Raw genomic sequence first — 17753 nt, 5'->3', positions numbered from 1 at the left:
TCCGTGTGGACCAACAAACAATGATTCATACTCTTATATACTGTTAGCTGCTTTTCTGTGTCTTGATTTCAAGATGGTCCAAATTATTATTGTAAATGTCTAGAATTCCTTCTGGATTTACAAACAATAGATTTATATTTTCCTCGTCTTCATTGACTAAAATTCAAAATGGTGACTACACATGGACATGATTAGTTGCACCAAGGTAATACCTTTGATTGTGTTATCATACAAAGGACGGCAGTCTGAGTGTTCACTTTTACCGGGTTTCAATTTATAACTTTGGATGAGTTTCTTTTGTAACTAATCCAATAAAAGTTAATACTTATAACAGAACAAAAATTGGAGTACAGTACGCCAGTACTTACATGATGGACACTGAGCCCAGCCATATAGGTAGCAAAGCCCTCCTTGAGCCAAAGGTCAGTCCACCACTGCATCGTGACCAAGTTGCCAAACCACATGTGAGCCAGTTCATGAGCTATTACGTTGGCAATCCTGAGCTTCGCCCTGCTGGAAGTCTCCTTTTCATCCATGAGCAATGCAACCTCCCTAATAGACAACTCACTCATCAGTGTACAACTTACCTAGTACTTCAGATATCGTATTTGGTTACTACTATTCAGAGTTTTCACAGTCACTACCAATTTATATGACCACAAACTGCCCATTAGGTCACCGGGCCACACTGAGCCCTTCTGTTTCCTCATTCAGTTCGTCAGGCCACTAAGTGCGGCCCACTGCACTGTGCACATGCAGTTATAAAATTCAATTACAAAAGTGGCTGGAATGTGCTGAAATGGCGTGAATTTTTTTTAATTTCATAACACAGAATCAATCAACAACAGAACTGTTGCATGAAAAGCGATATGTTAAGCAGCAAATCTTATTAATTTGAGTTAGCTCACCTGAAAGTGATAATACCCCAGTTTTCCATAGCTCCTATTTTGAAATCCGGTATCGCCAGGAGATCCTGTTTTGGAAGTGGATACTTGACATCAAAAAAATCTTCATAAAATGAGAGGAACCTTGGACCAACCCGGCTTGCGAACTCTGTTTGATGAAGCACATCGCGGTGTGTCCACACTCTAAACAGCACGTTGTTGGATGTGGTTTCCGACTGTTGGAACTCAAAGTCACTGACCATGTAGGCAACGAGGTAGGTAGACATCGGGACTGTCGTCTCAAACTCGTCCCACACCCAGCCTGGTTTATTCTCACTGTGGGGACACATGGTATTAATAAAACTCGTTGTTCTGGGATTATCATCACATCTCATTAATTTTTACTACAGTTGAACCTTGCTAAGTCAGAACCCTTTATTTCAGCTATCCGGGTAATCTGGACTTGTTAAGGAAAAATAATTTTATTTAACATGGAGGTATTGATGTTTATCACACATAGAATTTGTACCGAATGGACAATACACATGGGGTTGGATACCGCTGAGGTCGTAGTAATGAATACTCGAAATTCAAAGTTTACGTATATGTTTAATATTGGAAAATAAACATAAAAGCACCACTTCTTGTTGGTAAAAAAAATAAAGTATTGCTACGTTGCTACCAAATAGAGTATGAATGAACTAAAATATGATACCATGGGATGGGCCTAAATATTCCAATGTTCTATGGATTGTACCTTCGAAAGTAATAATTATTAAAACTTTAAAAACAACTTCCCTTTACGATGAACTTGTCTCACAAACGCGAGCGTCAGCATTCTTGGCTCGACAATGCAGCTGTAGTCGGAAAAGGGGGAAATTAGTAGACTGGAAGTCTAAAACACGAAGTAATTGGGCTTGAAGAGGGGCACTCAAGAAGTGAGCTCAAAGAGCGAACTGCAACTCAAAAAACTTTCGTGTCGGTATTAGCCATTTATCGAGAGAACATGGTCTCGTCAGAAGGACGTCGCCACAATTATTTTCTAAGTTGATCTGGCAAATAAAACACATTCAAGGTAAGTTACTTTACAAGTTATAATTTTACTTTACATTACATTCAAATTAGATGACTCGCATGAAAAGGCTAACTTATGATAAAAAAATATAAATTTTTACTTATGGCCAAGGTGCGCAAGGTGTTGCTTCGGTAGCGAGGTTCAGCAGCTACAAAGTTCCCGCGAGAAATAATTAATACACGTGCCAATTAGGTTATCAATCCAACAAGAATTTAGTTCTAAGAACATCGGTTGTAACTTATACTAACCAGTAACAAGTAACTGGGTTGCAAATATATGTATTATATGAATTAAAACTGAATAACGGTACAAATTTGTGACAACACTTTGTTCCAGCCATACAGAAATGGCATTCACCTTAAGCACGGAGCCCATTGTGACCGGCCCGGCCCGGCCCAGCCCGGCCTACCACCGCCCACTGGAACCGGCCTGGCCCGGCCTGGCATATCCGGCCTCGGTCGGCTTTTGGGGTGCCGTTTGGGTCAAGTCCGCCCGGGCCAGGCTGCTCGCAATGGGCGGGTGTCCATTTGATCGTATGCATTTTGACAAAGTATAAAAGACCGGTCCGGGCTGGGCTGGGCCAGGCCGGTCGCAGTTGGTGGGTACACATTTTCACAAAAAGGCCAGGCCGGCTGGGCCGGGCCGGACGCAGTGGGCGCCGTGCTTTAGACGGATTGATGGTTTATTTCTAGCAGAAACAAACTAATTATGTTAAATTGAATGTGAGATTGCAAGGTGCGTACAAGACATACACAAGAGAAACAAGAACTTTGCCCCAGTACATACTTAAATTTTATTCTTCAATTAAATTTTGTTTAACAGATTAGCCAAACACAAAAAAATATTTCCAATAAAAATGTAACATAAATGCAATAACCAAATTGATTTAACTACCGGTATATATTTAAACTTTATATTACGATAGCGGTAGCCACCAAAACACCCAGAGAGAAGTCATTTCCAAATTTGTTTTTTTTTTTATTGTTATGTAGATTAAGTCTTGTTTATTTTATGTTGACAAAATATCATTTAAATGATGTATTGCCCTAACTTACTCTTAACTTAATTACATTAAAACATAAAACCAATATTTAATACTTTTATTTTTTGTGATGTCTGAAGAAGATAGCCTTGCTATCAAAAGGCCTCACAAAAAATAAAAAATAAAAGTATTAAATATTGGTTTTATGTTTTAATGTAATTAAGTTAAAAGTAACCAATATAAGCTCCATCTACAACCTAACTTACTCTGTTGACGCATGCAATGCAATTGTTAATTGTTTCTACGCAATAAAGAATATTGTTATTTTCATTATTATCACGTGTAAGGATAATAAGGCCTTATCAGTGCCTCTATAACATCCCACCTCACACAGAGTAAGCATTTACCCATCCATTGTTTGTCGGAGGTGATTCTACCACCCTCTTCATAAATTATGATAAAGAATTTCCCTGTAGAGAAAATGTTATATAAAATAAGAATTGGATGTCAACTCTAGAATGCACTCTGAGAGCTTTAAAGCCAACTAATTCTCTATTACTTGTCCTATAGTTGTGACAAATTTGAAAATACGCTTATTTCATTATTTTATTATATAGTAAAAGTGTTTTTATAAATACTTGTCTTACATAAAGAACAGTAAAATTCATTAAAAAGAAACTATGTCCTGTATCTTTGAACTAAATGACTGATAATTGTCCTCTACGGTCCGTGAGCGGCTCCAATAAAACAGCAGAGGCGCCACCCCAGACATAGACGCCATTCTCCAACATCGATTGCAGGTAAGCAAAGTATACACTCCCGAGGTGCTTCACCAGCAGCACCTCAACACACAAGGTGCTGTGTGGGTTCACAGTTATGGGTTAACTGTGTGAACCAATATAAAATCAACACTAATTCTTCATTTTACCAAGTTTTTTCCACAATGCAATATGTTATAGTGTTTATACATTGTTTTATCGTATGTATATTAATTTTTTATATATTTTCTTATATTTCCTGGTATCTCTGTATAACCCAGATTCTCATTATCTCGGATTGGCCTTGGTCCCAACTAGTCTGACAGCAAGGTTCCACTGTATATCTAAGCACAAAAACATGAACCACAATTCTTATCCTAATCATGGTTTATGTTATTGAAGGTACTTTTTGCCTTATAGATTTAGTTGTCTATACATTTTTATTTACTTTCAATTTACAGCAATGTGAGAAACAATAGAAAATTAATATTTAGGCCTATTAATAATGAACTAATCATAATTAAATATTTTTTCAATGAACCATTAAAGACTTTCACCAACAAAATAATATAGTTCACTACTTATTTTATCTAACAAATTTTAAAGTAACATTTAGTGAAATACCAATATTTTTACTTAAATGTACACATTCTTGTATAAAATATAATAAAATATTTTGAAATACTTACAATGGGGTGGTGTTTTTGAGAGGCATGTTGCTGACGGACTTATAGTTGTCTTTGTGGGCAAGGCGAATGGTGAATGTGGCTTTCATGGCCGGCTCGTCAAAGCATGGAAAGGCTTGGCGCGCATCACTCGGCTCAAAATGAGTCACCGTCAGCCATCTTGAACACAGTACATAATTCTTTGTGCAGCGTTTCATATTATGAATTATGAGGACTGTACAAAAATACAGTTACTATATGGTTAAATGCAAAGTGGGCTGACCCAAAAATCCAAGCTTTCAGATATTTAACCCTCTGGGTACAAGACAAAACTTTTTCTTTGCTTCTAAGGAATACCGATGACTGGTACCCAGTAATAAAGATCAAAGTAGTATTCATTTTACACAAGTAAAGTCCAAATTATGTAATGACTCAAGTAACGAACAACAATAGTTATGGAAAGGTAAAAAAAAATCAGTGACAATATCTGGTTGACATTTTAGCGTTCCGCGGAAATAATGTGACTGACCTCGAGCTGACAACTGGGCTCTCAATGGGCTCTCAAGGAGTTGAGGAGTACAGCAATGTACAGTGCCAAGTTTTACTCAATTTGTAATACAATTTGCATGAATCAGTAATCAATGGGACATTTTTTATATTGCACAGTAATAGTAGACATGTAACAATATCTAATTGATAAAATAATTAGAAAATCTATATTTGGAAACTCTAAAATGCATTGTTTAGTGGTGAAAATGAAATTAGACATTTTATTTTGTAGAATACATAAAGTTAAATTCAGCACATCTTGAGTATGGGTCTAAACATTAGAATACTGTTCCAATATTTGTTTGTGTTATACACATTTATTAGAGTTAAAAACAACACGATCCGATTTATGATTGTATAAATTAAATATTTTACTAAGATTGATATAACAAGACTAATAAGACTTAAACAAAAACTTACACTCAGTGCAATATGTTATGGTTAAACAGCACAAGTCTGTAACCTCTGGTTTTGCTACATTAAATTTGGCAAATGGACAGCTGATTTTTTAAAGATGAAAAATCCTTTGCGAAAAAGGAAGGATCAAGATTTTATTTACCTACATTACTATAACTTTAAGATATAACACAAGTAACAAATCAGGTAATACTCACTTGGTAGTGTTTGTTTCAGGATCAGTATAGTAAGAGCGGTAGTAACCGATCAGGTTCTCCTTCAGCAGACCATGGAATGATAAATTTAAAGAGTAGAGCTCTCCACCTTTTAGGGGTTCTTTTGTTTTCACCACATAGAATTCATTGTCAACGTCACTGTAGGAGTCCGCAATGTTCAGGGAGTTACCTGTATCTGCCGTTACAGATATCTTTTCCTTATCAAAATCCAGGTCCCGAGCATGCACTTTGATTATATCTGTTGCCTGAGAGCATTTCACCTAGAAAACATAATTTTTATTAGTGTGCTATAAAGTTAGCTTGAAAATTTCCTAAGCCTCTTGCATTTGGATCTGAATTTATGTAATTGTCCTCTAAGCTCATGAGGCCACTGTGGGATGCCGTAGGTGTTCTCTGTGCCAACTCTGAGGTTCATGACCACGTTCTGTCCCTCAGCTCACCGGCCACTCTTAATGGCCACCGAATTCAATCCTTATCCAGTAGTGGCTTTATTCTCTCGGGTAAATAAAGAACTACATTAATATTTCTCTATTTGCAGCACATACCATAGTAAACATCGTCTAAAGCTATTTTATATCCGAGTATCAATGCCACTGTAGTTGCTATAATTTATCCTGTTAATTTATTAAAATACTATTCCATTTGGTGCGGCCAAACCTCAAAATAAGGAAAACGAGTTTATATTTTGTTGATATTAGAGATCTATTTAAGACTAATTGTATTTATATTTTTGCGAAAAAAATGTATATTAGGTAAACCTAACTTATAACTAACTACTAGGTATGTTTAAGAAAAAATAATAAATAACCAATCAAAAACTACGTAGCTTAAAGCTAATGAACTTCGCAATAGTGTGTGAACAGCATTTAAATGCCAGTCATTTGAGAGCCAAAGGTCATATACTGCCATTTAAATACAAGTCAAAGTGACATGCATGGTCAAAAAATCATCAAGTGGTGACACAGAAACCATCCCCATTGGACTCCCTGCTCTTATAAGCTTTTGGTCTTATCCTAGTCATTAGTCTGACCGAATGCGGTACACCCCATGAAGAACAAGAACAAGATTTTTTTTTTCTTGTATCATCACAGAACAAGATTTTTCCTACACAGAAATGAAGTTTCATACACAATTTCAAGTCTATAGGTCAAGCCGTTCTCAAATCATCCTGAGGACGTGTAAACAAACTGACAGAAGTAACATTACCAGCCCTCTGACAAACTTCGCTGACACTCAGTCAAACATCAATTCCATTCTATATGTGTTATGCAGTCCAGCATGTGATGTTACCCTACTAGTTACGTCAGACATTCCAATTCAACATCATACATCAATGTAAGCCATTAATGAAACCCAAACAGACAATGCTTTATCGGCACACAAAGCAGCAATAACTGCAACCTGCTGACACAATAATTCATTGACCTCAGACACAGCTCTCCTGTGCCGATATCTGACTAATGGTTCTATCTTAGAAAATAACAGAGGTTTAAATTCACATATGTCAGCTTTTTGTAAATAGATTTGTTGAAATTCCTTTAACTAGTTAGAATAGTTAAATGGTGAAAGTCGACACTAGACATAAAAAACAATATAAGCCACAATTTTTTTGAACTGTTACAGATCACATTTACGTCATTGTGTTCTAGAAATATTAATTTTATGTACTACTCAACTTTATCCTCTCATTTTAGATTTTCTTCTTGCTCATTGTGGCCATCCCCTGTTAGGATCAAAATAAGCTAACTGTATGGAAAAATAGATATTCATGTATATTGATGGGTAAAGTTTCAATGCTTTATCTGCAATTGTATAAAAAAATTATAAAGCTGTCTTCATACAACCTTACTTTTCGGCTAAGATACGAGGGGTATTAGAAAAGTAAGGTTCCCTATGCCGCCGAGACAGAATGCAATATGTTGGGAGAAATCTGGTAACACTGTCTTACTCATCAGCTGTCCCTCTCTCTATCCATACCATTCGCGCCTCGCTACGTCCAACAGTGCCGGTCTAGCTGCCTTCGAAGATGGAGCTCCCTATCCTTGTTACCGCCAGATGCAAAATTCGTGCTGTGATACGTTTTTTTAAATGCAAAACAGATTTCACCTATTGAAATTCATCGTCAGTGAATCGAAGTTTATAGGGAAACATTAAGACACATTAAGAAAACTGAGACGCGCGATCCAGAACCGTCGCAGGGGAAGATGGTCCAGTGGTGTGAGACTTCTCCATGACAACGCTCGACCTCATGTCTCACGTCAAACTCAAGAACACCTGACAAATTTTGGCTGGACTATTGTGCCCTATCCCTCCAACAGCCCAGGCCTAGCCCCAAGTGATTATCACTTATTCCCAAAATTAAAGGAACATGGGTGGCCAACGCTTCAGTACCGATGATGAAGTCAAGGAAGAGGTTACTCAATTCCTCAAAGAATTGGCGGCAGAATTTTAAAACATGGGGATAGAAAATTTGGAGCATCGTCTACAAAAGTGTTTGGACAGAGACAGTGATTATGTGAAAAAATAGCTTAAGTTTTAAGTTTTAAATTGATGTATAACATTAAGTAGAAATATAGAGCTACCTATTTTAAAAAATCATGGGAACCTTATTTTTCTAATAACCCTCGTAGAATTATTTGGTCGCATAACATTTGTATACTCAAGTTGGCAATTTTTACACTAAGTATTCATTACCGAACATACACACAGTATTAACAGTCCACTTAACAATCATTTCATTCGTTTTTGTGTTATTATTTTTGAGTATGTATTTATTATTATGTTTGAAATTACTCACAAAATCAATCTCAAACATATTAAAATATGTATTTTTTTAATTATTAGCTTAATGAAGCTTCTAAATGAGTAAGTTAAAAAAACTGCTAAGAATAAAACTGTTTTAAAATGATGTTCTATATCAAAATTGGCAATAAAATATAGGGTGTTCCATAAGAAATTTTATATGTTGAAAATTACCAACCCTAAAAACATATTTTTAATTGCACTAAAATTTACGTGGAGTCCCATATTTCAACTTTCCTGCAAGTTTAGCCATTTATGAGACACAAATAAAATGGACACTCTATTATTGCATATTTTTCACCAGAACATAGTTTTCTTTTTATACATAAACAGCAAGACTTTTGAAAAATTTTAATCATAGATCAGAAGTGACTAATATATAAGCCTAAACTTCACCATGTTTGCCTTCAAATCTGATATGACTACATGTACATGTAAGTAATACTTTATCAGAAATAAAACATCCTTTACAAATGAATGAAACTATGGTTTTTGGTACCAATAAAAAGACGATATTCCAATATAATGAACAGATTTTAACATGATTTACCCAGTTGGTAACAGTTTACCATTACATAAACTATCAATGCTTATTTTTACTGTACCTTGATCTTCACGTTTCCCTGGAAGCTGAAATTGTCTGGTTCCAAGAAAGTTATGATGTCGAGATCATAATGAGTGGGTACAATATTTACAGGTAATCGATACACAGCTAGTGCTGAACTGGTGGCCATCATAGCCAGGATAACGCAACAGACACCTGTAACAAACATCATTAACAAATCACCGACTGTACAGTAAGCCTAATGATATGTACAGGCTAACAAATAGTTACAGCGTGGGAAGGGTTGATTCAATGCGAATGTTGAGTTCAGCTCCACTTCACTTTCCCATTAGAGCAGCGTCTGAATTCTGATGCTGTCACAGATTGACTCCTGGAATCTGGAGTCTATCCGTCTGAATAGATCCAAAGAGATGGCGGAAAAGATGTTCAAAACAAACTCTGCATCGTTTCAACATATGAGACACCTAGACTACAAGTAAAGTGTAATCTAGATGAAGAGGTATTCTCATTGTCTCATCAGGTGCACAATTGAGAGCACTACCATGTTTTAGACACGATCCAAAAGCATGGCAGAACAATTTTTTTATAAATGATTTTGTTGTAATGGTTGTCCTTTCATAGCAACTCAAAAGACCTCTTGTAATTATTTATACGTATTATATAATACAAACAATGAGCACTTACAATCTTATAATATACCAAAGTAAACCATGAAAGGTTCAGTCATGTTTATGAATCCTCTTCTTAGATATAATGTGAATAATTTTTAAATGGATACAAAAACTCACCAAAAATGATGTTGAATCCAATGTTGATCATAGCAATTGGTTAATTTTACTAATTGAGTACGGGTCCACCAATTACATTCTTGAAAATCGTACAGTCATAACTAAATAACAGCCATTTTAATCACTGTCACTAATTGCACAATAGGACATTATACCAGCTTTATCATGGCACACAATAGAAATTAATGAGATTCGTCTCATTTATTTGATACTGAAATTTATAGCAACCTTTGATTTAGTAGAATTGCACTGAACCTCAGGCTTGAATTATACTGGCTTGTTAAGAAACATATGCTATGGACACAGTATTTTAGACCTAACTACAAGTCAACGGCAAATTGTTCCTCGAATAGATCAAAAACAAGATTACATAGACTAGAAAATCAAGCAGCAATACTTAAGCGCAAGCTAAAATTAACAAATATAAAACAAACACACATTCACACGCGTACAGTTATGTCCTGAAATAAATCTTAAAAGCAAGCAACTGACCAAATCCCAATTTGACATAAACGGCAGAAACCTCATGTTTTAGAACAAAAACATGAAACAAATTAGACCAACCACTTATCTAATTGTTTCAATAGGAGTTGACTTTAATTTCCTATATAAAACAAACTAAGAAGAAAATTTTTAAATATTTAGGAAAATAATAAATAAAACTGCCAAAAATAAATCAGAACGATGTCACAAAATACTTTTTTTAATTCGTTTATGAAAAGGTTTATTCGTGAATGTCAGCCCCATAATTGCTGTCATCATCACACTAGATTCTCCAGGGGCTGCTATCATGAAGGGAAGCTTGAGAACTTCTCATGAATATGTGACTGGCACAAAATATCTCTAGATCCAGGTAAGCTAATGAGTAAGTGTAGAAACCACCTATAGATAAGCTGCTATGAAAGCGACCTGCGCGAAGATTTCTTGTGTATAGAAAGAGGGAGGAGCAGGAGCAAGACCATGTCTACCACCACCCCCCCTTTCACTGCTCCATCTATTTCCTTTACAAGACACTAGTGGGAACCGAGTGCTTTGCTTCCCTGCGTTGGTGTTTTGGAGCATCACGCTATGTTTTGTTATTCTTGTTGTTATGGAATAACAAATATTATTATTTATGTTAAGAATAGTCCATTGCATTTATTTAATATGTTAGTATAGTTAAGAAGTATTTTAACAAATGTTTATCGTTAAAAGCTGTTATTATTACTGAGTTTGTAAAACAGCTGTTATGTAACACATACTATACGAGTGGTAAAATGGCGACTGAGGAGTGGTTGGTAAGGGATGTGGAGGGGGAAGTGAGTCTGCGCTTCTTCTCCCTCTCCACATATTCTCTCTCTCAACCCCCCCCCTCCACACTGTTCACTTAACAGGTCGCTTTCAAAGCGGCTTATCTATAGTATTGTCATTCCTTTACCACTTTGTTTAGGCTCATTATTACATCTAGAAATGAATGATTTTAAAGCATAACATGATTTTCAATGTCACAATGGAAAATGTCCAAAATCCTACTTATCTTTTACTGTAACCCATTTCCTTCACATATGGAAGGTAAAATCAGGCTGGACTTTCCGCTACTCTCTCCCCTCCCATTTTCTTGTCTTTTTTTATATTTGCACAATACATCTAAGGGGGATCTACCTACTGGGTCTGCAAGCCAGAAACAAGTGAACAAATTTTATCACTAAACACTCAACTACACAATCATATTGTTAGTACAAACCTCAAACTACAAATATGTAAACAACACAAACAAAGCCAAAGCCAAACCCAAACCTTATTCACCAACTACACCATTAAAAGAACGCTAACACCGTCCCATGAATAACATTGAATGTATGTAACAAGTTGTATATGGCTTCAAAGTCCATGATAGATAAGAGTTATTGCTAGTTAGCTGCTGTCGTGCATATGAGGCATCAATTTTTTAACATCGGCTTATATAAGAATTTATCTAAAATCTGTAAAACTAACATTGTCTCTAAAAGTTGATGTTTATCCATTTTTGTTCCTCAATAGTACAATATATGACACAGGGTACAGTATACTCGTAGTTCAAAATTTAGAAACTGCTCAACAGTTGTTTAAATCTGCTTTTACGATGTATCAGTAAAATATTTAATTTTGTTTTGTTTTTTTTAATGGAGATAAATAAATTGAAGAGTTTAAAAATCTAGTAAACGATGTTCAATGTTGAAAGAATCATCAACGTTAGCTATATCAGTCATTAAATATCTTTTAATTTTTTTTATTTGTCAATGTCTTGATATTGTAGACTTTATTTGTCAGGGATTTCTGGTTAGGATGTTCACTTAAATAGCCCTATCATCCTTGTAAAAGTGTAACAATAAGTTAGTCTGTGAGAAACTCATGTGGTTGCTCCATGAAAAGTAGCACTGCATTTACAAAGCACATTTCCAATGTTTGTACTAAAAAACATCATTTTAAAACTATCAACCTGACTTACTCAAAGTTTATCGGGGGCTGGAGTGAAATCTATATTCCAAATTTCAAGTGGTGAATAATCCAGTTTCAAGAGTGACAGCGTTGAGCGAATTATTACTGAGTGACTTCAAGTAGATTTCCAGTGTTTGCGGTTAACATACCATAGATGTCCACCTGGAATATTTCCTCCTTAACTATCTCAAAGTAGTTTACAATAACTATAGCTTAGGTTAATTTTGAAATTCTAGTTGACAACCTTTTAGGGTCATGTTTACGACTATGAAACAGGCATTATTTAATGCTATCAAGACCCTTTTGGTACTAAACAAAGAAAGAAATAATTCCAACACAAGTCGTTTGGAACAATGGAAATTATATCTGCAAAACTAATGTTGTCAATATTCTGCAATGCTTTTAAGCAATAAAGGAAACTAGTATTATTATTCTTACATTATACGTCATAAGCACAGTACCAACTTATTTTATTCTGATTATAGAGGAGATAACATTCAACGTCTTGTAGTTGCAAGTATGTAACAGAATTTCAACTACATTTCTATCGCTGTGTCAGTTTGCAACCATGTCAATGTCCAAACTGAACAAAGTTTTAAAAACTTGTTTTGCAAATAATGAATTTTACACATGCAAAATATTTATAATACTCATCAGCATAATGCTAAATTATAAGAAGCAGAATTAATGCTACCATCAAAAAACTAATTTGCCTCCTAATTAAAAAGAAAGCGTTTACACAGTAAGGCTTCGCTTTAAGTTTGTACTCACCTTACTTAATTAATATACTTACAAGTATAGTTTTATGCATGGACTGATTTTATCATAAATATTTACTTTGATTTGTGTACATCGTTCATACACTTAAGCTTTATTTCTAGACCTACCTTAATACGTGAGTGGTCGCATTCACTGTCTAAACACTAGAGGATTTGCAAATACAAATTGTTCATGCCTAATTATTTTATTAGTTACATTTATTTGAAATTTTCCCAAAAACTATACTAATTAATACACAGTGTAAAGAGAAATCTTAGTATTTAAAGAACATATTAGGAGTAAGGTACAATATGATGTTATAGACATTACGTGAGAGGTTGCACGTGAGCAAATTGCAGCATGTACATTTTGTTTGAGTAAATTTTTGTCAGAAGTAATATTGGTGAACTGGGTGAAAAGAACTAAAAAATATGTATAGTTATTTATAGATAATGCAGGCAAGAGAGCCATGGATATTAGACATAATTATGAAAAAGGATAAAATCATATGTCAAAATTGGTAATCACAAAAATATTTTTTCAATACAGTAGCGGCTACATTTTTTAACGTGTGTTGTTTAATACTTAATAAATCTTGAATTTTAAATCTAAATAAATATGCTGGATATTTTATTAAAATTTGTATTATAACCTCTGACCGATATTTTACAGTTATGGCAGCTATCAATTTAGAAGATTTCTAATTTGGTTCTATAAAACATTACATTGTGATATTTCCAAGCAGACCTCTGAAAAAATTAATTTCTAGTTTGACCAGAATAACTTATTTCTAATTTCACAGCAATAAAACATACTACATTTAAATAGTCCTAGATAGAAGCAATTTTTCATTTCCTTCTGAATAAATTTGTAAGCTGAAGGTCTAATTATATAATAGGTCAAATATCAATAATACATATTGATATCTTCAAGATGTTTTAAAAATAGTTGAAAATATTTCTGACAAAACAGCTTCATATTCAAATATTCATTTTCTAGCTCTGCAATTTTATTTCAATTCATACGTTTATTACTTAATATATGTATCATTTTTGTTCAAATATTTAGTTGTGTTTTTCATTCAGGTATTAAAATAAACTTGGCAAGATGATGAGATCATACAGTAATATTAATTAAATTACGAAATCTGAATGAAATATAATGGAATGGTAATTACAGCTTAAGTGTAGTTTTAGGACAATTTTAAGCGAGTTGCAACAGGGTGGAAATAAACATATTAGCCTAATGGGCTTAAATATAATTATGGAGTTAAATCTCAGCTTGGAGGATTCAGGAACAGCAAGCCTAGAACTGTTGAACTGTAAAAGACTCTCAAAGATTTGATACTTCTGAATCTGGGAAGCATTCACATTATCTAAGCATATCCATATTATCTAAGTGTATTTATGGATCAACAAATATATTACTTCAATTGTTGTTGATATAAGGAATTGTTTGTGTACGGTAATAGCTTGAAATTCAGACATATTAGGCTATTAAGCCTTTAAATGCTGAGTTTTCAACAGTGCTGTCTAAGCTACTGCCAGGTTTATATGCAAAACACAGAGCTGCTCCACAGTCATAAAAAATGTAGTGTGTTTTTTTCCACCATGATCAATTTCAGTAATATCTTCATTTATCAAACTCCCGTCATATCTCCTGATTTGCCACGTCAGGTTGTGGTTGATAAATTGAGTTTGCATCCCAATCGCTATCATTCTGAGATAAACTCCTGAATGCTTAACTCACAATAACCCATCTGGACAAATCTAAAACTGGTAAAAATTCTTTATCATTATTAAAACTAATCTCTGCCATACCGACTGAACCACAATCAAAATATAAAATTAAATAAACTTGCAAAATTAGGAACTTCAAAGATGCAAAGATGTAAAAAGTTCTGTTTCAAAAGGTAAAACATCACCATGTGTTTCCATGATAATTCTTAGTTGATCACCATAATGTAGTAGCAATTAAACAGCACTACTATGGATTTGCATCAGTTCAAATCAATACTACTACAGGCCAACGTGTATCAACTTATAGCTGTCAGGCGTCTTTTAACGAAGCAGCTGTTTGGAACGTGATAAAACTCGGCATGGCAGTTGAATGCTAAGTGGGAATGTTAACACGGGGTTGGCAATCAAGGGGTTAACTATAACTTTTATTTCAAACATGTGAAAAATTTGTGTATTTTTAACTAGTTATCGTAATAGGAAATAGGTTATAACTTCATGAACAAACTCCAAAAAAGCACAAAAGTATATTTTATTTATTTTAGTATTATACATTTGCGATGTGTGGTTGTTTGAATACTTTTTTCTTTATGGTAAAAAATGACCTTAGAAAAGTTATCCTCCAACCAGGCTGAGAGTCCATTTACAATTTTGTAATACCATATTTTTCACCAATTTTATGCAATTGCACAGATATATAATGGACCGTGCTACACAAGCTTAAACACTTAAGTACAATCTAATATGCTGCTTGTTTAATTTTTTCACTTTGAGCTATGCAAATGTATTGAAACTATATAAAACAACGCAGTACTAACTTTTTCCATCTTACATGGAAAAATACTTTAGTGATTATTGCAATTTGTATGGTTTATACATAATTAACAGAAAAACAATTATATACTTTCTGTTTGAATACCACTAGAGTATAATTCTATAACCACTTGTCATATAGCCTATTGTCCCACTGTTCTGGTGGTGTAGTGTTAAATGTTGTTAAGCCTACGTAGGCCCTGTCTGAATATTTATTTTCTGTTTTAGGATAAAAACTTTTCTCTCAGAAAAAATACCATAGCATACTTACATTCTCTTATAAATTATCCTTTTGACACTGAAACAAACTTTTAGAATCCTAATCTTGACTAGAAAACGTTAGATTACAATTTGATTATTTAGTTTCTTTTGCACCCATAGGCTTTGAAATCACATTTTTAAACTCATCATTAACTATGTGGGAAAAAATGCATTTATGTTTCATTGCTTGCACATTTCTAAAATAAAAATACCTTGATATTTTGTATATGCCCTATTGTTAGAAGATTATAAGCGCATGCACATAACTCTATGTCCGTTCAATCCCTACATATTTCATTGTAAGACCTTAAAACAACGTAACAACAAAATAGGTTAAAATAATTTGAAAGAGGCTAAATATATTAGGTTACTTCCTCATACATTTGTGAATTAAATTTTAAAAGAATTATAAATACAGTTAAGGTGTCCCATTGTTATTTTTTAGAAAGCGACAAATTCAAGAAAACTGTACAGAATAAGGGCATATTAGTATTGGGTTTTTTTGATACCACTGATAATGATTAAAACATATGTTTACAATATTCCTGATAATGTAAACTGTTAATAGAACTACAAATTTGACCTGGAAATTAACGAATAGTACCAATTTATCATCTAAATAAGGGAATGCTTTTTGTTCATCGCCAGCACTATGGGCTAGCAAAGGTGTTTATGCAGGCCGCACTGATAAAAAGAGGCATTAAAAGTTAAGGCCCACTAAAATTTTAAGAGGTAGAAATTTAATACATTAGCCGTCTGCAGTATAATAACCAGCCACCACCACAATAAAATTATCAATATTTGTAATTATCTTAAGTACTGAAACCAAAATGTCTAACTGAATTATGTTAGCCTACATGTATTTTAAATTACAGTATAGTTGGCTATTTTTATGATCTAAAAAAGTAATAGTTTAGTGATGAATAAAAAGCTATGTACCTAGCTTATAGGCATTTATAAAATTTTACAAACAAAACAGAGTAACATCTACTTTTTACAATTTTGCAGGGGTAGGGTACGATAAGCGGACTCGGTTTTTTATATTGAAGAATTTAGTCACCGATACCTAATATTCGCATCTCAAATCCTAGACTATCAATCGATATAAAAGTATCTATAGTCCTAAATAACAATCATATGTTTTAAATTAAAATATGAATTTAATATTTACAGTGATAAAACAAATTATTATAACAAAAGTTAGGAAAACTGAAGATGACCATATTTGCTCCTCTCACAGTTATAGTTGTTTCTTTCCCACAAATTTCACATAATGGGGTTTTCGGTACGAGTCCATGTTGAAGCCACAAAAACAACATATTTTATTTAGGCCTATGTCTTATCATCTTTCAAAGCATTGTCGTGTAGTTTTCTAAAATTGACTGCCATTTTTAATAATCAAAATTACTTATGTAAAATTTTAATATTAACCTACGTGTATTATTTTAAAGTGTTTACAGCTGTTTATATAGACTATTTACGTTAATAGTTCAAAATAATTAATCAGTATCGATTGATTATATTGATGGTTATGATTAAGTAATATCGTTTGCCAATTTCGATATAAAAAACCGGGTCCACTTATCGTACCCTACCCTTTTTCAGAATAAACATGTCTGACAACTTGTGACATAAATAATACGTGTACATCACCATTGTACTTGCAGCCATTACTCAAATATTATGCAAAAGGTTTTAAGTCTTTGAATTAATTTGGAACAATATGGTTATTTCATGCATTAATAAAGAGCTGGGTCTGTCTATTGTAATTACTATAATTAGAAGTTTTTTTTTTTTTTGTAATCAGTAATCTGATACCCTTGATTCTATTGAGGTGGTGGGCGCTTTTCATTAGTTACCATGCTAATATTCATTTAAATCATTGGGAATATTGATAAAGGTAAAGGTGGTTTTATATCCTTACCCACTCCCACCTGTACCCTACCTTTTTGAGGTTAAATGTTATTACCTATACCTCAAATTTGGGGTTATTATACATTTTTTGGCCTACCTAGTTAGTAGTTGAA

The 17753-nt window shown here is 33.8% G+C and overlaps 1 protein-coding gene across 9 annotated transcripts in view; it reads right to left on the bottom strand.

Annotated features, from left to right (window-relative positions):
* LOC124360785 (aminopeptidase N-like) overlaps positions 1 to 17753 on the bottom strand; it is an 88784-nt gene that overhangs the window by 30460 nt on the left and 40571 nt on the right. For 6 of the 9 annotated variants that reach the window (XM_046814680.1, XM_046814674.1, XM_046814681.1 and 3 more), the window contains exons 2-6: positions 8953 to 9107; positions 5528 to 5805; positions 4389 to 4544; positions 909 to 1220; positions 369 to 552 (exon numbers count right to left, since the gene is read on the bottom strand). In XM_046814680.1, the coding sequence (XP_046670636.1) occupies positions 369 to 552; positions 909 to 1220; positions 4389 to 4544; positions 5528 to 5805; positions 8953 to 9084 (1062 nt within the window). In that variant the 5' untranslated portion in view covers positions 9085 to 9107. Of the gene's footprint in view, positions 1 to 368; positions 553 to 908; positions 1221 to 4388; positions 4545 to 5527; positions 5806 to 8952; positions 9108 to 9700; positions 9851 to 11423; positions 11519 to 12167; positions 12320 to 17753 lie in introns of those variants that run through there. The other 3 variants (XM_046814678.1, XM_046814679.1, XM_046814675.1) reach the window with 3 other exon arrangements.

This window comes from Homalodisca vitripennis, chromosome 4, assembly GCF_021130785.1.
Source record: "Homalodisca vitripennis isolate AUS2020 chromosome 4, UT_GWSS_2.1, whole genome shotgun sequence".
Lineage (NCBI taxonomy): Eukaryota > Metazoa > Arthropoda > Insecta > Hemiptera > Cicadellidae > Homalodisca > Homalodisca vitripennis.
This window is presented reverse-complemented; position numbering and strand designations above follow the sequence as displayed.